We start from the raw sequence: 23,706 nt of genomic DNA on the forward strand, positions 1-23,706 counted from the left end.
GGAATTCAGTTTTCCGCTAGGTGGTTGGATAAGCAGATGGCTGAACTAAGTAAGGCCCTCGACATACCGGTTTCTGTTGGTTTGTTTTATAACCCTGTCCCTAACTCGAGGGTTTCCCCGGGACGCAAATCCACTCAACCGCCCACTTCCAAACTCAGGGCTGCTCCGGTGGGTCCCAGGACTCCTCCAGGGCCTCACTCCACAGCTGGCCTCATCTTTGCCTGCTCCAACCTTAACGTCCAAAGTCGGGAGGCGCCTTTTCTCAATGCTTTTTCACTGCATGGGACCAAGTTTCAACTTTCAGTAAGTTTAGCCTTTTGGGGCCAGAACGTTTGAAGACATTTCACAGCGCGGGCAAACCGCTTACACCTAAACCCAACATCAGAACCCCCACCCCACTCCGTAGCTGAATTTCCCCTCGCGAGATGTCGGCCAGAGGAAGCCGTCGGCCATATTTTGTGTGGCATTCTTCTGGTTTCTCTTACTTTGCCCATCCTTTATCATGCCGAGGTATTTCATGTCCTTATTTTTGAATGTACGCAAGTACTACAGAGTCGCCTTCCTTTGTAAAACCTCTATTTGAAGAGGGAAGAAGAATTTAGGTGTCAGTCGTTTTGCCCTTCCTAACATGGCTGCCTCAGTTTGCCGGCGGCCCCGGAAACGCTTCCGATTCCAGGCGGGCACAGCGGGGCGGAACTTCCGGCCTCAGGAACCAGGCGCTGGCAGCTCTTCACGCTCTCTTCGGCGTTGTTCGCGAGGGCCGCAGCCATGTCTTACCCCGCTGATGATTACGAGTCTGAGGTAACCTGGCCCTAAGCGGGTGCTGGGCTCCCCGACGGAGGCAGGTCTCTCTGGGTGCTGGGCCTCGCGGTGAGACGGTGTCCGACCCTCTCTGGGAGCCGCGACCAGCTCCCGCCTGCCTCCTTGCCTGCGCGGCCGTCATGCTGCTGCCACCACTCCCGGCTCATCAGCCGCGTCTCTGCCCGTCCACTTCCCATGTCCGGTCCCCTCGTCCTCTCCTTTTCCGAGAGCGGGGACTGTGTTTCTGTAACTGAGCTCTTACGGTTTAGGCTGTGTTGTCAAACCCCGCTGATTCCCACCGCCTCTTGTGCTTTGCTCTGCCTTACATTAATAATACAGCACTTGTAACTTGGTGTTATCATTGCTTGTTCTCCTTTTTCTCACAGGCATGTGAGATCCTCAGAGGCAGGGACTGTGTCTTACCCACCTTTGTGTCTCTAGTGCCCTGCTTGGCACATGAGCCCTAGAAAGGATTTTGGATTCACGAATTGGTGACTGTTCTGTCTTTGTCTCTTTCTTAACAGACCGCGTATGATCCCTATACTTACCCTGGCGACTATGATATGCACACAGGTGAGACGGGAATTTTCTGCTTAGCTGGGGACTTCTAAGGTTTGGCACCTTTATTAGTGTGTCTCAGAACAGCTATGACGGGCACCTATTTAAAATTGCTTCTTGATGGGCTAGGCTTGGAGTCAGTTATTAGCTCTCAGCAGGAGGGTGGTATAGAGCCTAATAAACCAGGCCTTTTTTCATGGTCCACCTCAGAGTGTCAGAAGGGAAGGATTGCTATTCTGGCTGTGATTTCTTTGTTTAAACTATTCGCTGCAGAAGAAAATCTTCATTGTGAAAAATTAAAGTGATTCAAACCAAGTCCAGAGAGTTTGTTTTTGTTTTGTTTGTGATTCCCCCCCCCTTTTTTAGTTATTAGTTTCAGGTGTACAAAACAATGTAATAGTTCGCAAGTCCAAAGTTTTTGAAGTTTCCTGAAATGTTATAGTGTTTGGTTTGACTTAGCACTTAGTAGTAAGTGCCGTGCATTCTTCTGGGTACTTTGTGTGAAGTATTTCATTTAGTTCTTACAACACTTCTGTGCAGTGTGTAAATTCATGTTGTCTCCGTGAAAAAGCAGAAAACAGCACAGAGAAGTTTAGTAGTAACTTGCAACAAGTCACATAGTAATTCATTCAAAAAATATTAAGTACCTGCTACTTAATTCTCCCTTCCCACAGTCTTCCCCCTTCTCCAACACACACAACTCTTCTAAGTCCTCTGGGTCCATCTTGGTACAAGACAGACAAGGTTCTTGCCCTCGTAGACTTTAGGTTCTAGTGGGGGAAACAGTAGATAAATAACTTTAGTGATAAATGTTGTGAAGAAACAGGGCGATGGGATTGGGAGTGACTTGGGGAGGATTATGTCTCTGAATGTTTAAAAGGGAATTATATCCGATTTTATAGGTTTGAGTTTAGTTTGGGGGATGGTTTTGGCCTTTTGTTTTGTTACATATGTGGGCTTGAAAGCACTTTGTAAATTGTTTGTTATTTCCACCCTCTAGGAGATCCCAAGCAGGATCTGGCCTATGAACGTCAGTATGAACAGCAGACCTATCAGGTGATCCCTGAAGTGATCAAAAACTTCATCCAGTATTTCCACAAAACCGTCTCGGATTTGATTGACCAGAAGGTATATGAACTGCAGGCCAGTCGAGTGTCCAGCGATGTCATTGACCAGAAAGTGTATGAGATTCAGGACATCTATGAGAACAGGTACAGGCTGCTGGCTGAAATCTCTTTCCAGGGGGGACTGGCTTAGTGATACCACCCCAAAAAAGGGGTGCCGTTTAATCATTTTTCTGTTAAGAGAATGCCCAAGGGGTTTCTGTGGTTCACTGGGGCCAGGGACATGTTATTTTGTTGGACTCTGTATCCCCAGAATTCATACAAAGGCCTAAAATAACATCACTGTCAGTACTTACAATAGCAGTTAGTATGTACGATCAATACAGATCAGGCGCTGTCCAGCGTGCTGTTCTTGTATTTACTAGTTTACCTTTCACAGTAACCCCATGAAGTAAGTACTATTACATCCCTCATTTTATAGGCAAGGAAACAAAGCATAGAAAGGATAAGTCACATAGTTAAGCAGATGTGCTGAGTTTTGAACTTGTACAGTCTGACATCAGAGCCTAAATTCTAAACTGCTATGTAATGTCTCAGTGCATAACGGGGTGAACCAATCTTTGAGTGGTTGTATCTGGTTTTGAGGGGACTGCCCTTGTGTAATGGGCATTAGAGGTAAGACAGGTCAGTTATGGTTGGGAGTCAGGAAAGACTTTTCTAAGGAAGTAGAATTTAAGCAAGTTCTGGAAGGGTAAGTGGATAAAGCAAGTAGCCAAAGGCCTTGGATCAGTGAATAGGGATTAAACCCTGACCTGTGTTTCCTTCATCCCCCGGGTCTTTCACTGCGGTCCAACAGAAATATAATACCAGCCACGTGTAATTTAAATTTTTTTCATCAGCCACATTTAAAAAACATAAATCAGGTGAAATTAATCTTAAACATTTATTAATCCAATGTAGCTAAAATATTTCCACATATAATCAGTATTAAACGATAATGAGATGTTTTTCTTTGTATTAAATTTTCTAAATCCCATATTTTACATTTGTAGTACATCTCAATTTGCGTGTAATATAAATACTTGATCTCTATTTAGATTTCATAATCGTAATTAGAAAAGTAGATTCACATGTCCATGTTGTTCCAAATATAAAATATATTCTAAAACTTTAAAGTTTTTCAGTAACTGAGTTAAATGTTGTTTTTTAATTTACTTTAACTGAAATGATAAATTCAGTTCTTCAGTCACATGAGGCCAGTGGCTACTGTATTGGACAGTGCAGACAGATACAGTAGCTGAAGCCCAGTGTGCCGTAGAGCTTTCCCTAGGAGAATGTGGAGTGAGAGAGTGGCTGGCACTTAGGAAATTAGTTCCTTTGGGGCTGTGGGCAGAGAAAGAGGAACAGTAAAGGAGATGGAGCAGAAAGAAAACTAGATAGTAAGTGAGCAGAGAGAAGTGTCAGAAAAGTAGGTAGTAAATCAGCAGAGAGAAAGGTCCCGGGAACCAAAGAGAAAAGAGACTTTGAAGGAGGAGTGGTCAACAAATGTTAAGTGCTCTAGCGAGGTTGAGATGAGAAAGGAGCCAGTTGAATTTGCGACTTTGAAGGTGCTTGATAACCTTAGCAAAGTCAGTTTCAGTGGAGTGGTGGAGGCAGAAGCCAGATGACAATGGGGCAACAAATGGGGGCTGACAAAGCAGAGTTGGTAAGTGTAGAGGACTGACAGGGTTATTGGAACACTTTCTGTTTTCTGTTTTGAAGGGGGATTTGAGCGTGTTTCTGTGTTGAACTGAGAATGGAGACGAGGGAGAGATGGGGCCTAGGGAGAGTCGGGGAAAGTTGAAGTAGCTGCTGAAGGGATCAGGAGAAAGAAAATGAACAGAAACTTCCTGTAGGGTTGTGAAGCATCCTGGGCAGCAGCGTTTGGGTTGGATGCTGTAAATTGTGGCATCAGACTCTAACAAACTGATTTGCTTCCATGTTTGGAGAGGGGGAGGAGGAAACTGGTCCAGGAAGTGGAAACAACATTGCTAAGGGAGGAAGGTAGGAGTATCCAAAAAGTAATTCTCAAATCGGAACAGCGAGCAGTTAAATATGGCTGGAGTTCATGATGCAAAGGCAGGAGATGGTTCTGAAGAGCTTGGTGGGTGCCTAACTGATAGAAAGGGAGTGTTTTACTGAATTAAGAAAGGTTGTCTGGGGTATAGAGTTGAATCGAGGAAAGTTATAGACTTGGAAGTCTCTGGCTCTGGCTTTATTTCTGTGACTTCTTTCCCTTTCCGAACCTGGGTCCTTACCTGTAAAATGTAAGGGTTGCCTCTCTCGGGTCCTTTCTGTTTTGGAGTTCTAGAATTTTTCTTCTTGGTTTTCAGCTGGACGAAGCTGACAGAAAGATTCTTTAAGAATACACCTTGGCCTGAGGCTGAAGCCATTGCCCCGCAGGTTGGAAACGGTAGGTGTGAGCTCTGTCCTGTGTGCTGGATGGGATCCTATGATGGGGGGTCATTAGAAAGCTCAGGATGATCTGTGTCTGTTTCGCTCACCATTTTATTTCCTCAGGTCTTGGTACATAGTAGACCCTTAGTGAATAACTTGTTGAAAGAAGGCTGAATAAGTGAGGAGGACAGATCTCTCAACACGTGGTGAATGCTGAAATCGAGCTCTTTGTGCTGACTTGTTTCCGTTTCCCTCTAATTTGGGGGGGGGTCATTACAGTGACTCTAGAATGGGCTCTCTAGCCTCATCCCATCTTCCATTTTCTGATGGTATCTTTCGTACTGGGTTTCCCCGAAAATATGACCTAACCGGAAAATAAGCTCTAGCATGATTTTTCAGGATATCACCTGAACATAATGCGTCTTTTGGAGCAAAAATATAAGACCCGGTCTTATTTTCGGGGAAACACGGTATACGGTGTGAGGTAGGAGGATCCAACTTTACTCTCTTGCGTGTGGATATCTAGCGGTCTCAGCACCGATTTTTGAAAAGACCCATCTTCCCCCATTGAATTCTCTTGTTACTGTTGTCAAAGGTGGTTGTCACGTAAATGTGAGGGTTTACTTCTGGAGTTTGATTTTGACTCCATCGATATATGTCTATAGCCTTGTGCTTATGCTACACTGTTTTAATTACTGTAGCTTTGTAGTAAGTTTTGAAATCGGGAGGTTTACATCTTCCAACTGTTTTTTTTAAAGATTATTTCGGTTCTTCTGAGTTCCTTGGATTTCCATATGAATTTTAGGATCAGCGTGTCAATTTCTGCAAAGAAGGTAGCCAGAATTTTGATAAGGATTGCATTGAATTTTAAGACCGATTTGGGGGAATTGCCACCTTAACAATGTTAGGTCCTCTGGTCCATGGACACAGGATGTCTTTCCATTTATTGAGTTCTTAACTTCTTTCAACAATGTTTTGCAGTTTTCAGTGTACAAGGCTTGCATTTCTTTTTTTTATGGCTAACATTTTTTGAACACTTAACTATTGTATCATACTCATTACTAAGGTTTAGAACGCACTCTGAAAGAAATGTTGGGGCAGCGGTTAGCTCAGCTCGTTAGAGCGCTGTGCTCTTAACAGCAAGGTTGCCAGTTTGATTCCAACGTGGGCCATTATGAGCTGCGCCTTCCACAACTAGATTGAAACAACTACTTGACTTGGAGCTGATGGGTCCTGGAAAAACACACTTAAAAAAAAGAAAGAAAGAAAAGAAAAGGAAGGAAGGAAAGAAATGCTATTTTCTGTGTTGCTCAGACCTTATCCTCTGTTTAATATGGAGCCTGTTTGCCTATAAAGAATGTAATATTACGTATATTAAAATACAGTAGGAGTCTCATAATATATATTTTTAAACAGGGAAGGATTCAGAGTACTCAGAGTATAAAAGGAGATTTGTTATAAAAATCCTCCTTCCACGTCCATCCCAAGCATTTGGTTCCTCTCTCTGGAGCCGTCTAGTGTTATCATTTTCTTGTTTATCCTTCCCATGAATCTATACTCATATATAAGCAAATAGGAATACAGTTGACCCTGAACAACGCAGTGGTTAAGGGTGCTGACCTCCCCTGTAGTCAAATCCGCATATAACTTTTGATTCCCCCAAAACTTACGTTGTCCCTCGATATCCATGGAGGTTGATCCTAGGACCCCCTGCGAATCCCAAAATGCACGGATCCGCAGGTCTCCTATATAAAATGGCATAGATCAGTGCATACAGTCGGCCCTCCACATCTGCAGACTCCCAGCTCTGCAACTGCAAACAGTATAGGTATTTACTGAAAAACTTCCGTATGTAAGTGGACCTGCACAGTTCAAACCCATGTTGTTCAGTGGTCAACCAGAACTCTTTTGTTCCTTTTTTACATAGACTATATGCCCCTTTCCTCCTCCTTTTATTTATTTTTTAAAATATATTTTTGGAGAGTATTCTGCATCTCCAGGATTCCTAAGAGCATCCCCAGGTTGGATGATTTGCTGGGAGGACTCATAGTACTCGGTGTATAGTCGTTCCCACAGCTGTGAGGATTTGCGGCAAAAGGGGTACAGCAAAATCAGCCCAGGGAAAAGGTTATGCGGTGAAGTCTAGAGGAAACCCGCTGCAAGTTTCCAGCAGCCGCTCCCTTGGAGTCACATCGGATGTGCTTAATTCCTCAAGCAAGGAATTGTGGCAACATGTGAAAAGTTGTCCAGCAGAGAAGCTTATGACAGACTTGGTGTCCAGGGATTTTATTGGGGGCTAGTCATGTAGGCACCTTCTGCCTAGCATGTACCAAAATTCCAAACTCCTAGAAGGAAAAGCAGATGTTCAGAATAAACCATATTGTTTGCACAGTTTAGGGAGAGCAGAGCGCCCTTGTCAGGGTGGTGGGAACCCTCCTGAAATCTACTTCCCAGATGCTAGCCAGGGACCAACTTTACTTGCAGGCTTCTTTAAGGATAGTAGACATTATTTCTCTGCTATGTTAACTCTTTTCTGCTCAACATCAATACTAAAAGAGCTTCCTTTTTCTTTCTATTTTTAAAGGATTATGTCATATCAATAGTATTTTTTAAAATAGGATTCCTAAGTCAATGATACATTTCAGTTTTTATAGGTAGTGTCATTGCTTTTCATGGAGCTATTACCATTTATTTATGTGCAGTTTATTTAAGCAACTGGATGGCAAAAGTCTAACTGGTGAACAGAAATGGGTGTGAATGAGATTAAGATGAGGTTGAAAGTAAAAGGAGAAATGGATTCTATTTTTTGTTATTAAATTTATGGGATAACATTGGTTAATATGTCAATTTCAGGTGTACAACTTTATAATACGACATCTTCTATTGTGTGCTCACCACCCAAAGTCTAGTCATCTTCCCTTGAAAAATAAATTTTCTTGCTGTACTTATTCTTAGGGTGTAAGCATTAGAGTTTAGATGTTGTTTAGTTTCTGTATCACATTTATCTCTTTATTGCCCCCAAAGGGGTAAAACTGCCAGAATACCCTAGTTGTTTTGTGGATTACTAAAGTACCTTTCTGCCATCTCTTTCAGATGCTGTCTTCCTGATTTTGTACAAAGAATTGTACTATAGACACATATATGCCAAAGTCAGTGTGAGTATCTAAATGTGGCTGGCAGTTTTTAAACTCTATGCCACATTGTCCCTGGAACACAGTCATTAGTTTATATTGGTTCAGTGTCTAAGAGGCATTGGCATGTTTTCTTTTAAGAAATGGCAGCGAGAAGATTGAACCTAGAAAGTTGGGTATCTGTTCCAGACAAACTGGAACACTGCATGGCCTGGACATGCTTTTTCATTTCTCCATGCCCACTTCTCCTTGGCTGTGCCCTTATGGCGGTGTGCTGGGCTGTGGGCTGCCATCCTAATAGTGTGCTCCAGCACCTTCTGCTGCCTCTGCCCTTTCTTTTCCCTTCAGTGCATCGCTCCTGAGCCTCCTTCCCTTTGAAACGTACATGAAACTGTCAGTGTGTGCCAGGTACAGCGCTAGGCACTGGGCACACGTCTCCACGTCTCATCCTCACCGCGGTCCTGCAGAGTGCAAGGAAGTTACTTTTTCTCAAATTCCCACGACTAGTGACAAAACTCGAGCCTGTCTTACTGTGACACCAGTGTTCTTTCTCCCACACTTTGGGCACTGGTTCGAGTCTTCTCGATTCCTGAATTTTGGAGTGCCTGACGCATATTAAAATTCTATCTACTATTTCTATACACCAGTGATTTAGCTCCAGTGTCTCCAACTCCCGACGTACATATTCAACTGCTCAACATCTCCACTTGGCTGATAGTCATCTCAAGTTTCACATGCTCAAAATTGAACTCCTGTTTTCTCTCTAAACCTGTTTGTCCTGTGTTCTTTATTTCAGTAAATGACACCACTCTTCACCCAGGTATTTGGACTGAAAACCTAGGCGTCGTTCTTGACTTTTCTCTTATTTGACATTCATCCTTGCAGCAAATCCTGTTTTGCTCTACCTTCAACATACTTCTTAAAACCACCACTTCTCTCTGCCATCACTGCTGCTCCCCTAGTTCGAGGCATTGTTATCTCCTGCCTTAGCTCCTGGGTAACCACTCTCCTGGTGTCAGTTTCCTCTCGTGCCCACTTAAGTTTATTCTCAACCTACTAACTACCATGATCCTTTTGAAACAGTCTCATCAAATCACTCCCTTCCTCAGTCCCACCATGACTTCCCATCATACTTAGAGTAGAATCCCAAATCTTAGTCAAGGTCCCGCTTGAATTGGCCTCTGGCTCCCTTGCCAGTCTCATTTCCTGCAACTTTCCCCGGGCTTCTAGCCATACTCTGGCACGTCAAAGCACATATCACTAACTGACACTGTATAATTTGTTTGTTTGTTTGTTTTTGTTTGCTTCCGCCACTAGAGGGTAAGCTCCACCAGGGCACAGACTTTTCTTGTTCACTGCTATAATCCAGTGCCCACACCTTGAGGGAGACATGTTAATCGCTGGAGCATGTGTGCGCGTGTGTAAATGAAAGAAACTGGCACCACCATCTTGCCTTAGAGTGTTCCCACCTAAGGAGGTCCCATCTACTCAGTTACTCACCTTCTGTCCCCCTGAGGAGCACCTGACCTAACGAGAGCTCCTGCCTTGGTCGGAGCCACCATTAGTGGTGATAGCTGGAGGCGTTCCTGTTGCCAAAATAATGCAGGGAGCCACGTCTTTCTAGCATCCCAGTGAGATCTCTGAGTACCTTATCTGATAGAAAGTAAAGAGTCCCTCCTATCATTAACGCTGTGGATCAGGTGCTTTGTGGGCTAGGCCAAGAATCTAGCCAGCCTGCATGACATGGCTGCTTTGGGAAGACTATGCATCAGAAGCCATAGTATAGCTGGGTTTACCATCTCTAATCTTCCCTCTGGTCTATAGGTAAAGATTCAGCAGATATTGATTGACCCTGTAACCTTTTTGCTAGGTACCAAACAGGGCACTTTCACATACATGACCAGTTTTGAACCCCTAGAGGGAGGTTTTTCATTAAAAGAGCATTTACTGTATTAGGCACTACATAATCTCGTTTTACAGAGAGATTGAATATATTGTCAGAACTCTACAGTCAATAAGCAGTGGTGCTAAGACTCTGAGGCAGTGTTCTTTCTACTCCATCATAAATACTTCATTCATCATGTTCCCCAGCTCAGAAACCTGTGGTTCTCAGTTGCCAGCAATCTAAAGTCTAGATTAGGGGTCAGCTGCCTTCCATGTAAAGTGTCAGGCAGTATTTTAGGCTTTAAGGGCCATAGTGGTCTCTGGAATCTGTTCAGCTATGCCTTTCTAGCAGCCATAGACAACGAGTGGGCATGGCTGCGTTTTAGTAAAACAGATGATTGGGGATTTGCTGACCACCCTGACCTAGATTCTTGTTCGGCACTGAAGACCACTCCATTTCTAGCCCGGTGTGGTCCATTGTAGCCCAATATAGCCCAGTGTAGCAATGTCTGCTCTTCCTCCCCAACCACAGTTTTACCTCTTGCCTTTGTTGGTACTGTTTTTCCTGAAGTGCCTTTCCTCTCTCCGCAGCTTTGCCAGATCGGTATGCCTGTTCTCTACCTTCGGTTAAGGTTGTTGCCATAAAACCTGACCGTTGTGGGCCGGTTTTCAGTGCCCCTTTGAACTGCTGAAGCACTTACTGTCTTCGCTCCCACCTGGGTGCTCTCTGCATACTGAGGAGAGAACAGGCATCAATTCTCATGTATTTGTTTTCCGCCATCGTGGTAGGTCATGAGTAAAACACATTTAAATTAATTATATCCTGATGTCTCTGTTCTCTTCATAGGGGGGACCTTCCCTGGAACAGAGGTTTGAATCCTATTACAACTACTGCAATCTCTTCAACTACATTCTTAGTGAGTCTGGGGTTTGGCCGTGTGGGGGAGGTTATGATGAGACCTACTAGTGGCCTCCCGCTCTTCTCAGCAGGATTTAATGTGCCGGTGGGAAGGGGGGAAGTCTTGTGAGTCACAGCCTTTTCAGAGAGAAATTGTGACATGCGATCTGCGGCTTTTCTGAATGGGCACAGTGATGGCTTCGAGTCTGACTGTCCTGTGATCTGCACAGATGCTGATGGTCCTGCTCCCCTCGAACTCCCCAACCAGTGGCTCTGGGATATCATCGATGAGTTCATCTATCAGGTACCTGCTCAGCCCTTGGCCTCGTTTGGAATAACTGGTCCAAACAAGGAGTAGCTGTTACCATTGCTCGTATTGTTAAAAAGGTACATGGTATAAAAATACACCCATCGCAGTGTGAAATCTCCTATGGCGGTAGACTCCTGTGTCTTGGTTTTCTGAAATCAGTGAGGCCTTAGGGCTCCAGATAGGAACTTGGAAGTCAGGAGAGTTGAACTTCTACCAAGTTCCCACCTGACCTTGAGAGGTAGTCTGGTAGGAAGGATACAGGTCTCACAGGCTTTGGGGCCACGGAGAAGTGGGTCCTAGTCTGGGGTGCCACCTGGTGGCTCTGTAACAGTGACGTGCCAGTTAAGCTCTCCGAGCCTCACTTTTCTAACCTATAAAACGGAGATGTTCTATATCCTAATTGTGGTAGTGGTTACTTAAGTATATGTTAGATCAGAATAAAACAACATTTTTATCAAAATGGAAATCTTAACCCACCTCAGAAGTTCCACTGAGAACCATGCCCGATACAGCTGAGGGGCCTGAGGGTAAGAGTTCAAGTTTGCTGTTCACTAGCTCAGGACCTTCGGCAGATTACTAACCACACTGTGCCTTGGTTTCTCCAAAACAGGGATTGATGGGAAGGTTGCTGGGGGATCATGTATAAAGTGCTCAGCCCAGTGCAGTCACAGAAAAATTACTCAATTGATGTTGCCTGGTTGTTTTGATGGTCAATATCATCATTATTCTCCACCTGATTTGAGCCCCGTTTTATTCTTTAAAACATAACATGGATTGTAAAACAAAAGGATTTGGAAAAAATCTGTTTTCTGTATGTTTCATGGGGATGGTATAGCTCTCACTGGGTATTTCAGGGGGACTCGATTTCTTAATAAAGATGTTTGAGCTCCATGGACCAAAGAGACTGTGAATACAAAGTGCTGCTAAGTTGTGATTGGGGAGCTAAGCAAACCTTCCTAGGGCTCTTTGAGGAAGAGGCTTCCTGCTCAAGATGAGGAGACTTCAGTGCCTTTGTGCAGTTTAGGCCACAAACCACACTGGCCTTGTTTGCCCCTTCTGGCTTCTTGGCTTGTGTCAGCCTCTAATTTGGCATAATTTTAGAAGCTCGGCAGGCCAGTCCAGGAGGGTCATCCGTGCTAAGGTTCTTCATCCCTCTGAAGACAGTCATAATTCCCTGGGTTTAGCTGTTCTCTTCCTAAGGGGCTTAAGGTGCTTTCATTTCTAACAAAGACTGGCCAGTGAGGCCTGGTGATCCCTCCCAGCCACATGGGTGTCGCATAGGGTGAGTGGCTCTTCCCTACCACTCTCTTTTGTTCATTTTTATTGATACAAGAAAGAAATGAACATGTTAATACTGTTTAATATATGTATATATTTCAAAGTGCAGATAAAGTGAGTCTTGTCTTTTCAGAGGCATCAATTATTGTCTGGAAAGATAGGCAGACGTTAATGTTTCCCAGCCATTTACATAAATGTATACATATAAAAATGTATCATTTTAAAAAATGGTGTCCTGTATTATGTAATTTTCTATGACTTGGAACACTTAGCACGTCTGTATGGAGCCCTGCCTTGTTCTTTGGTGCAGTATTACATAGTATGGATATATCACTCCTCTGGTTATGGACATTTGGGGTTCTGGTTTTAACTATAAAAACAATGAATCAGTGAGTATCTTTGTATGTGTTACACATAGGTACATCTCTAGGGATCACTAGAAGTAGAATTGTTTGTTGAAGGATGTTTGCTTTATCAAATCAACTTTACAGAGGCATAATTTACATACAATAAAATGTACCAATTTTAAGTGTATCACCGATGAGATTTACCAAGTGTATGACACAACCACAATCAAGATAACAGAACATTTTAATCCTTTGAATTTTTAATAAATAGTAGCACATTGCCCTGCCAAAAGGCTGTATCAAATTATACTACTACCAGCAGCTTTTGAGAGTAAGCTTTCTCTACTCGTTGTTGTTAATCTAATTTCCGTCACTTTGATGGGAAGGAAATGGCATCTCAATTTATATTTCTCTAATAACTAAAGAGCCTGAACATTTTCCCTGTTAATTGGCCAATCTTGTTTTTCTTTGAAGTGGTCGTCAGTTTCCTTTGCCTATTTTTTCTATTGGACGGTCGTGTTCTTATTAATGTATGAGAATTCCGTATATTTTCTGGATACTATTCTTTATTTATTGTAAATCTGGCAACTTTTCTCCTGTACTCTTGGCGTTGAAGAACAATTTTAGGTCATCTAGGACCTAGAGCCTTTCTAGGTCACTGGGTTCCAAACCTGAGTGCACCAGAATGAACCAGGGAGCTTTAAGAAATTCTGATTGAGTAGGTGGGTCAGAGCCAGCCTAGTGTTGGTCCCATACAGAACCACTGCCCCCAAAAAAAACCTGTGGCTTGTCCGCTATGTGTGCTTTACACTTGGCCAGTAGTTGGTAGAGAGGTGACTTAGATTGGGGTCCCGCTCCAGGTGGTAACTCGAGTAGAAAGGAAGACACACACGTGACAGATACTAGCCCGTCTCCACCACACCATCACAATCCTGACCCTGCGTGGCAAAGCCACGTCTGAATAGAGATCTCTTCCAAACCACCTGGTTCTGGTGGCCAGGTTAACGGCATTGTGAAGCCCAGAGATATTAAGTGACTTAAGGCTGTGTTTGACTCCAAATTGAATCTTTTCCCCACAAATTACCTCTTATCTTAGAAATTTTTACTTAACTGTGCAACAACTAACGTAATCAGTGATGACAAAATTCACAGCTTAACTAAAGATGGCTCTGAGAAAACGGTGTACAGAGAGGGTTAGCATGAGTCGTAGTTTCGCCCCCACCTCGCCAGTCCAGAGCCCTGCGCATCGCCTCATTTCCAGCATCGTGCACTTGGGCTGTCACTTCGGGGTTTACGCCACTGCTACATCTTTCCCTTCTTCCCCAACAGTTTCAGTCATTTAGCCAGTATCGCTGTAAGACCGCCAAGAAGTCAGAAGAGGAGATTGACTTCCTTCGTTCCAATCCCAAAATCTGGAACGTTCACAGTGTCCTCAATGTCCTTCACTCTCTGGTAGACAAGTCCAACATCAACCGGCAGTTGGAGGTGTACACAAGCGGGGGTGAGTGCAGCTTGCCATCTGTTCCTAATGCACAGGGACAGTGGGAAGTCCTAGGGAATGAATGGGCTGTCGTTTCTTTGGTTTTTGGGTGTGAACAGTAGCCGAGTGCCCGCACTGGGGGCTCCTGGGCTTGGCAGCTGTTGGCTGACAGTCTGAACCAGCACTTCTGAGGTACGCGTTTGTAAACACTCCTATGTCTTCAGGGCCTTTGTTCAGATTCAGCACTTTTCAGACATTTGGGTGTCAAGATCACCTTACATTCTTGAAAGATAGAATCACAAAGTTTATCTTTGTAAAAAAAATTTTCCAGTGAGAAGAGTGGCATCTTTGCAAATCTCTTTAGTGTCTGGCTTCTAGAAGAATGGATTCTCATTTCTGCTTCTGCTTTCAGTCTGTTGCAATATGCTGTTTTGGTTGAAGTATATGAGGAAAATCTGGCCTCACAAAGATGCTTAGTTAGGAAAGGGAGGAATTTTTAACAGCCTCTTCAGGTAATATGGATCTTTTTTTGATACCACACCAGAACTTGACAAGTTCTTCATAGTGTCTTACAGGTTAGTTGCAGTGAGGAATCTGAAACCCTATCAGTGAACTTTCACTTTGTTACATTAAAGTTTATTGGTTTGCTGCAGCTTGAATGGGTCATTTATTCATACATGATTTTGTAAAGTATTGGTTTATTGAGTTGTCAAGAATTTCTAAATGTTGGCACATTTTGTTACACAGTTTTCTAAAACTCACGTTTGTTACTTTGCCATCAGCCTTATCAGATCTTTATTTGGAAGCTATTGAGCTCATAGTGGCAGATACAAGTTTTATAAAATTCTAAATTTTGCTTAAAAAAGTCAGATTTTTTTCTTGGCAGCAAACACTGTCAGGTGGTTTCATTGAAGTGTAACAGGCTGGTTTCATTCATGTTTGAGAAGATTTCTGCCAAATACCCGAATTTAAATAACCGTAGTTTGTCTGTCCATCGTTCCTTCAAGTAAAAATGGCACTGTGTGAAAAGTGGCCACTTCTTTCACTACAAGTGTGTGGTGGGACAGAATACAGTGACGGCCAGTCCAGCTGTGCCACCGCCTGAATTATGCTAAGTTGTCAGTAGTTTTACCCAGCACTATGTTTGCATCATTGGTGCAAATTTCAACTCAGTAGGAAAGGCAGATAGCATTTTAGTGTTATTAGGGGAATGGCTTTGACCTCTGGATCTCCTGAAAGGAGGGCTTCTGTGAGTAACTTCTGATGAGAAGGGCCTTCATGTTCTCAGGTGTGTTGGGACCAAAAAATGAAAAATAAAAGAACTGCTGCCCTCCACCCAACTGTTGGTAAATTTTAAAGTTAGCATAGGCCAGGCTGCTGTTTCTTGGTATTCCTTTGAAGGCAGAGTTCTTCTTGTTGCAGGAAGTTGTAGAGGCTGGCAGCAGGTGAAGAATTTACTGAGTGACATTCAAGGGTCAGGCGTGCCTGCCTTCGCCTCCATGTGCTGAAGTGTTCAGTGTCTGTCTCTCTCAGGTGACCCCGAGAGCGTGGCTGGGGAATATGGACGGCACTCCCTGTACAAGATGCTTGGCTACTTCAGCCTGGTGGGGCTTTTGCGTCTGCACTCCCTGTTGGGAGATTACTACCAGGCCATCAAGGTGCTGGAGAATATCGAGCTGAACAAGAAGGTAATTACCTGTTTCCCCTGCCCGTCTCCCCTGGGCCAGAAAGTCTGTCTGCTTCAAGAGAAACTGATCTATTAGAGCAAGTGTCTGGGAGGTGAAAGAGGACTCTTCCCCTGGCAGTTGAAAAGGAAGAACTGGGAAGCCACTTCAGTGAAAATCTGAACCTGGACAAGGGGCTTTCTCTTTGGTGCTTAATTAACACTTAAAATATTCAGCAGTCTTTTGATTCTGTTTTAGAACAGAATGGTAATGGCAGATTTTTAAAACCATTCAAGTTGTACTAGTCTTAAAGAATTAACAAAAGTCTTAGTTCTAAGATGGTATAAATAGCGATATGATTAATAGCCACGTAAAAATAGGTACCTTTTTGTTTGACGTTATGTGTCTGTGTATCTTATTTGTCTGTTCCTTCATAGGGCATATTTGCAAAAGAAAGGAGTAGAAAGCAAGGAAGAACATAAAACTGAGGTGTGGAGAGTTTAGAGTGGAAAGATTTTAGGATCACCTGGTCCAGTCCCTTTGTTACAGCCAAGAAAACGGAGGCCTCCGGTCACGTAACTTGGTTGGTGAATGGTACAATCTGTGCCATTCTGACTGCAGAGCCAGAGCGTCCTCTGCGTAGTTCAGGGCCTCTGCTGGGGAGCTTGCAGTGCTTCTGCCTCAGCTGGCACTATGCCCACCAATTTTCAGATCCTGGCTGGGATGAATTGTCTGGGCCTCATGGGTGCCGCTTCCGTCTCCTTCCACAGAGCATGTACTCCCGTGTGCCCGAGTGCCAGGTCACCACATACTATTACGTTGGTTTTGCATATTTAATGATGCGTCGCTACCAGGATGCCATCCGGGTCTTCGCCAACATCCTCCTGTACATCCAGAGGACCAAGAGCATGTTCCAGAGGACCACCTACAAGTATGAGATGGTAAGGGGCCTCTGACCACCTGACCTTGGGCACCTGTGCCAACAGTTGTTGGTGAACTCCACATTTTTTGCTTTTTTTTGTATGCTTTTTCAACACAATGATTTTTTAATGGCTGGCCTACTCTAAGGGTTTCTTTTGTTGTGTCTATTACCTTAGGTCATTAACACCTTGACAGTAAGGACAGTGTATTTTACTGGGGTTATCCCCCAGCAGTGCCCACACTTATTATTCAGCAACAGTTTGCTGAGTGTTCCCTCGTGTTTAAAAATGAGTTCAGTGGGTATTGTCCTCAAGCGTTTTGCCAGGGAGGGGGGTGGGTCCCAGACATACATAGAATTGGGAGAAGCTGTTAGGCAGAGCTAAGATGTTGAGACTTGGAAATAGGGTGATAGCAGCACAATAAACCATTTTGGCTGGAGGGCAGGGGTGTAGTCGATTTGGGGTGTTAGAGTCTTATTACCCAACAAAAGTACTTCGTCTTTATTATATAGGCATTGAGGTGAAATTGGAGGTTTCTGGGTGCCTTGATCATAACGGGTGTGGGAGGATCGACCTGCCCGTAATGTGTGTGGCAGACTGGAGAGACTGAGGTACCAGTAAAGAATCCAGGAGACAACTACCGCGTTTGCCCGAAAATAAGCTCTAGCTGGACACTTAGCTCTCATGCGTCTTTTGGAGCAAAAATTAATAGAAGACCCGGTCTTACGTTATATTATATAAGACCTGGTCTTATAGTAAAATAAGACCGGGTTTTCTATTAATTTTTGCTCCAAAAGATGCATGAGAGCTGATTGTCCAGCTAGTCTTATTTTCGGGGAAACACGGTAAGGAGGGCCTGGAACTAGGCCGGAGTTGAATAGAGCTAGAGCGAGGATTGGGAGAGATGGTGGGGAATGAACTGACTGGGGCAAGACCAGGGAGAAGTCCGAGAGCTGTGCAGTGTACTTGGGAGAACGCTGGGCCGTGTGGGCAGCGGGGCCCCAGGAAGTCCATTCACTGGCCCCGCGCTGGCCTCCCCATCCCCAGATCAACAAGCAGAATGAGCAGATGCACGCGCTGCTGGCCATCGCCCTCACCATGTACCCCATGAGGATCGACGAGAGCATCCACCTGCAGCTGCGGGAGAAGTACGGGGACAAGATGCTGCGCATGCAGAAGGGCGACCCGCAGGTCTACGAGGAGCTGTTCAGCTACTCCTGCCCCAAGTTCCTGTCGCCCGTCGTGCCCAACTACGACAATGTGCACCCCAACTACCACAAGGAGCCCTTCCTGCAGCAGCTCAAGGTGTTTGCTGACGAGGTGCAGCAGCAGGCCCAGCTGTCGACCATCCGCAGCTTCCTCAAGCTCTACACCACCATGCCCGTGGCCAAGCTGGCCGGCTTCCTGGACCTCACGGAGCAGGAGTTCCGGATCCAGCTCCTGGTCTTCAAACACAAGATGAAGAACCTGGTGTGGACCAGCGGCATCTCCGCCCTGGACGGCGAGTTCCAGTCGGCCTCTGAGGTGGACTTCTACATCGATAAGGTACGGCGGCCCCTTGGGCCGGGTTCTCGGGGGCACTTCCTGCTTGTCCCGTCAGCAGTAAGGACTTAGTGAGCTCCCACTGTCTTCCCGTCAGTGTGCTGAGCATTTGGGAGACACCGGTGAGCAAAATTAACGACGATTTCTGCCCCTGTGCTGATAGTCTGGTGTAAACAACTAGACAGTACGCGTTATAATTAAGCAAACCATGTAGTAGGTTAGAAATTGCCAGGTGTTAGAGTCCAGGCAGTGGTGGTGGTGGGAGGTACAAGTTGCGGCACTAAATCAGCTGCTCAGGATGGGCTTTGTTTGCAGAGTGAAGTAGAAGCTAAGACTTGAAGGAGGTGAGGAAATGAGCCAGGCACGTATTTGGGGGAGGAGCATCCAGGCCAAGGGAGCAGTAGGAACAAAGGCCCTGGGGCAGGAGTGAGCCCAGGGGCTGCTGCAGTGTGGCCTGAGGGAGCAGGCTGTGGCGGGAGATGAGGTGAGAGAAGAAAGTGGGCAGGTGCTTTCTAGACTGTTGGAAGTACTTTAGCAAGTGGAAAGCCACTGTCCTGACTGTACCGCCCTGAGTGTGCTGTCTGGTTTTGAACTTATTATAATGGGATTGTACAGTATGTATCCTTTTTGTGCCTGGCATTTGCTCACATTGTATTTGAGCGATTCACCGTCTGTGTAGCAGTAGTTCATTCATGCGCGTTGCTCTGTCATAGTCCAGCATGTACTGCAATTGACGGCCGTTTTTCTTTCTTGCTGCTAATGGACATTTGGGTGGTTTTTGGTGATTACAAAAAGTACACATGGCTTTATGGAGTGACTGTCAGAGGTCCATTTAAGTTTTTGTTTTTAAGTGATACATTTATATACACTTGTGTATGCAGTTATTTCTGGAAAGATGCATAATCAACACAGCAGTGGTTTCCTCAGGAGGCGAGGTGGGTTGAGGAACAGTGTTAGATTTCACTGTTGGGATTTTAAGTTCAAGTGGGACATTTTAATGTCCTAATGAGGTTTTTCAAAGGAGTAATTTGGTTTTTTTAATGAGTTTTTTTAGACTTAAAATATGCTAGATTCCTAGAATTGTTCTTTCCATGAAATAGCAACTCCCCCTTTGGTTTCCTCACGAACATACACTCACAAGTAAAGAAAACGTTCCATTCTGACCTACTAGGAATGCTGATAAGGGCTTATAACAGTCCGTTAAAATCAGTGGACTGGTTATCTTTCATTTTTTCTAGAATGTTTCTTAGGCAATATTTCTTAGCTGTTATTTCTCTTCTAGTCTCCTTCTTGAGTTATTACAGTGTGTAGACCCCACTCTGTCCTCCATGCCTCTTAAACTTGTCTTCCATGTTTTTCTCCTTCATTCTGGATCATTTTTGTTTGATCATTCTATCCCTAATTAATCTCTTCAGCTCTGTTTCTTTCTCTCTCTCTCTTTTTTTTAACTCACTATGCAGTGTTTCCTTATGTGCTTGGTTATTTTTTTTTACTACATATGATTCATTGCTGTTGAAAAACCGTTTGTCACATTCTTTGAAGACAAGGTTGAATGTTCACTTCTCTGGAGGGGATTTCCTTTGCCTCTTCAAGGTGCTTGGGGTGTTACTGTTCTGGGACCGCCATCGACTGAACTTACAGCCTGTGGTCCTCTGGACCAGGCAGGCGACAAGCCTAGGCTACAGAATCACTTTGTGTTTATCATGTCTCAGAGATGGGTCTTTTTTCTTTTATTCCCCTCGCCCCTCTTGGCAAGTGTTGCTTGGAGTCAGGAGTGGGATCGTAGTTTTCTTACGCTTTCCCTTTAGGATCCCAGCATTGCAAGGAGAGTCTTCTGTTAGGCTGGTCCTGGCCTTGTTTTGTCCCCTCTGCCCAAGTTTTCTAAGATTATCAAATGACCTCAGCACAGATGCGGCTTCTGTGTTTTGCTTAGGATGGTTTCTGTTTTCTCTTAAATAGTTCTTTATTCTCTTTTCAGCTCTTTGATGCTATAAAGACATTTAAAAAAATAAATTGTCCTGCTTTTTTTGGTTGTTTTCAGAAAGTGTTTAAACATACTACGTGTTTTTTTGAGTTTTTAAAGATATAATTTGCAGGACATAAACTTCCCCATTTTAAAGGGTACAATTCCATGACTATTAGTATATTCACAGTGTTGTGCAAACATCTCCAGTATCTAATTCCACAATATTTCCGTCACCCCAAAAAGAAACTCGCTGCCCATTAGCACTCATTTCCAATTCCCCCTTTCCTCCAATCCCTGGCAAACCAGCAATCTGCTTTCTGTCTCTGAGGATTTGTCTATTCCTGACATTTCTTATAAATAGAATCATAAAACATGGCCTTTTGGGTTTGAGTTCTTTCATTGAACATGTTTTCAAGTTTCATCCCAGGTGGTAGCACATATCAGTGCTTTATTACTTTTTACAGCAGAATAATATTCCACTGTGTGGCTACATCACATTTTGTTTATCTAGTTTTGATGAATAGAGTTGTTTTTACTTTTTGGCTGTTGTGGGTAACACTGCTGTGAATAGTTGCATACAGGTTTGTGTGTGAAGATATTCTCTTGGGTGTATACCTGGTTGCCAGGTCAGTTTGAGTAGTTTGTTTTTGAAAGCTCATCTTGTTAAACCGAACCCTCTTATTTAGAGTTTATGGCTCTTGAAAGACTTGAGGTTTGTCAGAATGTAGCTATCCCTGACATGAACAGACTCACCGAAAGTAGAAACATGTCAGTAATGGAAGTTTTTCAGTGTGTTTTAAATCATACTTTTAAAAATCAAACAAAATTGTTTGTCCCCTGCAGGGTGATGGCAACTACCTAAAGTCCTTTTTGAGTTTATTCCCAATGGCTGACACATACATATTCTTTGGTAATATCAGTAACCTGCTACATACCTCTGTTATGTCTTAATGACCCAGCTTAACTAGTCCCAACTATCTGGATGGTCTTTAATAAAACACTTGCCCCAAGAATTAGAAACTTGGTTATAACTAATACAATTTTGCTATGGAATTATATTCAGGTTAAATTAATAAAAATATGACTCAAAGACCCGACCTGAAAATGTTTGTAATTGCATGTTTTTGTTATTGTTGCTCTTCCTGGTTCAGGTTTGTCTTTGGCAAAATACTGCTGTCTCTCTCTCTCTCTCTTTCTCTCTCTTTCTCTCACGCTCTTTTTGTCTCTTTTCATGCTTGATTTGAAAATATCCTATTAAAGATTCAGAAAGTTCTGGGGTCTTAACCTAAACTATGTAGGAATTTACAAGTAAAATGACATTCAGCAAAATATTTTCAGCTAAAAAACAAAATTTAAAATCTGAGCTAGTTTGCAATCTGGTCAATAGTGTATGAGCATAAAATGTTGTTTTAAATGTTTTTATTACCAAAAGATTCATGTTCATTGAAAAAGACTAGAAAATAAAAATAAATGATTAACAAGAAGAAAATAAAAATCAGTCATCTAGGAAGAAAGCTGCTATGACTGGAAAAGCACTTTAGGGGTTTACCTTGCACTTAGCATCATGATTATTTGCAAGTCCATCAGTGAGTGGCTCCACCTCACTGCGTTTCTCTGACTGTTTTTCCCACAGGACATGATCCACATCGCAGACACCAAGGTTGCCAGGCGCTATGGGGATTTCTTCATCCGGCAGATTCACAAATTTGAGGAGGTGAGAGGTCTGAGTGAGGTGTGTGGGCAGGGTGGGGACAGAAGTTAGGAACTGGGTGGGGAATTTTACATTTTTTTTATTTTTTATTTTCAAGAACGCCCGAAATTGACCCTGTAAGTTTCTGAGCTAGACTGGCTGGCTGCTTGGGGTTTGGGGAGTGGGGTTGGGCCTATAGAAGTTGCTATGTCAGCATCTCTTTCCAAGATCTCCCTCAGCGGGTGGCCAGCCAGTGATGCTTCTCTCCCTCCCTGGTATTTCCTAATATGGGTGGATTCACTGCCTCCTCTCAGCCATCCCTCCCCATTTGGCAGTTATTCTGCAACTTAGACAGGTCTGGCCAGTTCCTGCAGGCAGAGGACATGGAGCTCTGTTTTGACAGACTTGGTGCATTCTATGTCTTGCCCTAGGAGAGGTCTTTCGGGTCAGGTCTAACACTACAAGGGTGTGGGTCTCTTTTTGTGGCCATAGCTCGAGCCCCTGCGTCCTGGAGCCTTGAGTTCTCCAGCAGAGGTCACTGCTAGCCTGTGTTCCACACCACCGGGCTCCTCCAGCAGGGTAGTCATGCAGCCCTGGCAGGTCTAGCCACTCTGAATCCTTTTCTTGTGTATAAAATGGTCAGAGCAATATAGGGTATGTGTGTTGAGTGTGAAGGGCAGGGAGGACAATCTGCATGAATTGTGAGGGGCCTGTGAATGTTGGGTGGAGAACCTAACTGGGCTTTACACACAGGAGCCACCCAGGCCCACATCAGAGACTCCCCTCCCTGACATCAGAGGGCCGGCCCGGAAGTCTGGCCTGGCGATCACATTCACCGTAGGAAAAGGTTGGGTGAAAATCCCCTATCTAACTTTGCTTTTCTTTCTCTTCTAGCTCAATCGAACTCTGAAGAAGATGGGACAGAGACCCTGAGTACATTCAGACTTGCATTAGTTAGAATGTAGTCTGATGTCATTGTTAGTGGGGAGTATTTTCGCCACTGAAGCCTTTACCGAGCTCAGGCACCAGCCAGCCAACTGATGAAGTTTATTTGAATCAAGGACTCAAATGTTTTCAATAGGTCTCAGTAAAGGGTCTTCTTTGGAGCCCGATTTGTCATGTCGTTATTGTTGTTGGGGAGCATGTTGCATGAGGGCAACAATAGGTAATTTCCCATGTGCCATGGTACTTCCCCCCAGTGCATCCGTTATTGGTGTTTACATTGAATTAATCCCTGTGTCATAAAGCACTATTCAGTTTATAGGACATTTTCATATTCAGTATCTTATTTGCACCTCACAAGAATCCGGTGAGCGTTAAGTGACCTGCTCTGATTTGCATGCATGTTAGCGGGAGGGCTACTGGACACCTCTTACTGCCAGAGGAATCCATGTCCACCGCTTACACCTTACAGCTTGGATTTAGCAGTAGCACCCCCGTTTTGTGGATGAGGAATTAGACTCGGGGAGTTAAGTGACTTGATCAATATTACATAGTTATAGAAAAGCCAAGAATTGGCTCCAAACTACTATTTTTTCTACTGTTGTCTGCTGCCCAGGCCTTCGATTCCTCCCATGGAAAGAAAGCCTTGATTTATGTGTGTGCAGCCTCTTGCCCCCTCAGTGAGTTTGATACTGCTGTGTGCCTGCCAGCACCTTCATGGCCAGTCACAACTGAACTGTGTCTGTGTTTCGCTCTCACTGCCACCCCTCCCTTAGACATCCATATAGGATCTGC

General features: G+C 44.1%; 1 protein-coding gene across 2 annotated transcripts; it reads left to right on the top strand.

Moving 5' to 3' along the window:
• The first annotated feature begins 675 nt into the window (after window positions 1-675).
• EIF3L (eukaryotic translation initiation factor 3 subunit L) lies at window positions 676-23,075 on the top strand. Of its 2 annotated transcripts, XM_019752992.2 has the most exons (13): window positions 676-801; window positions 1,326-1,374; window positions 2,360-2,570; window positions 4,796-4,875; window positions 7,953-8,014; window positions 10,722-10,791; window positions 11,003-11,076; window positions 14,037-14,208; window positions 15,721-15,875; window positions 16,622-16,792; window positions 17,819-18,316; window positions 21,913-21,993; window positions 22,864-23,075. In XM_019752992.2, exons 1-13 carry the CDS (start codon window positions 769-771, stop codon window positions 22,900-22,902), a joined length of 1,695 nt encoding a protein of 564 aa, XP_019608551.1. In that variant the 5' UTR covers window positions 676-768; the 3' UTR covers window positions 22,903-23,075. The 2 variants fall into 2 exon arrangements, with proteins under 2 accessions (XP_019608551.1, XP_074182482.1); XM_074326381.1 differs by lacking the exons at window positions 676-801; window positions 1,326-1,374; window positions 4,796-4,875 and having other exon boundaries at window positions 2,364-2,570.
• The last annotated feature ends 631 nt before the right edge of the window (window positions 23,076-23,706 follow it).

The sequence above is a fragment of the Rhinolophus sinicus genome, linkage group LG02, assembly GCF_036562045.2.
Source record: "Rhinolophus sinicus isolate RSC01 linkage group LG02, ASM3656204v1, whole genome shotgun sequence".
Classification (NCBI taxonomy): Eukaryota; Metazoa; Chordata; class Mammalia; order Chiroptera; family Rhinolophidae; genus Rhinolophus; species Rhinolophus sinicus.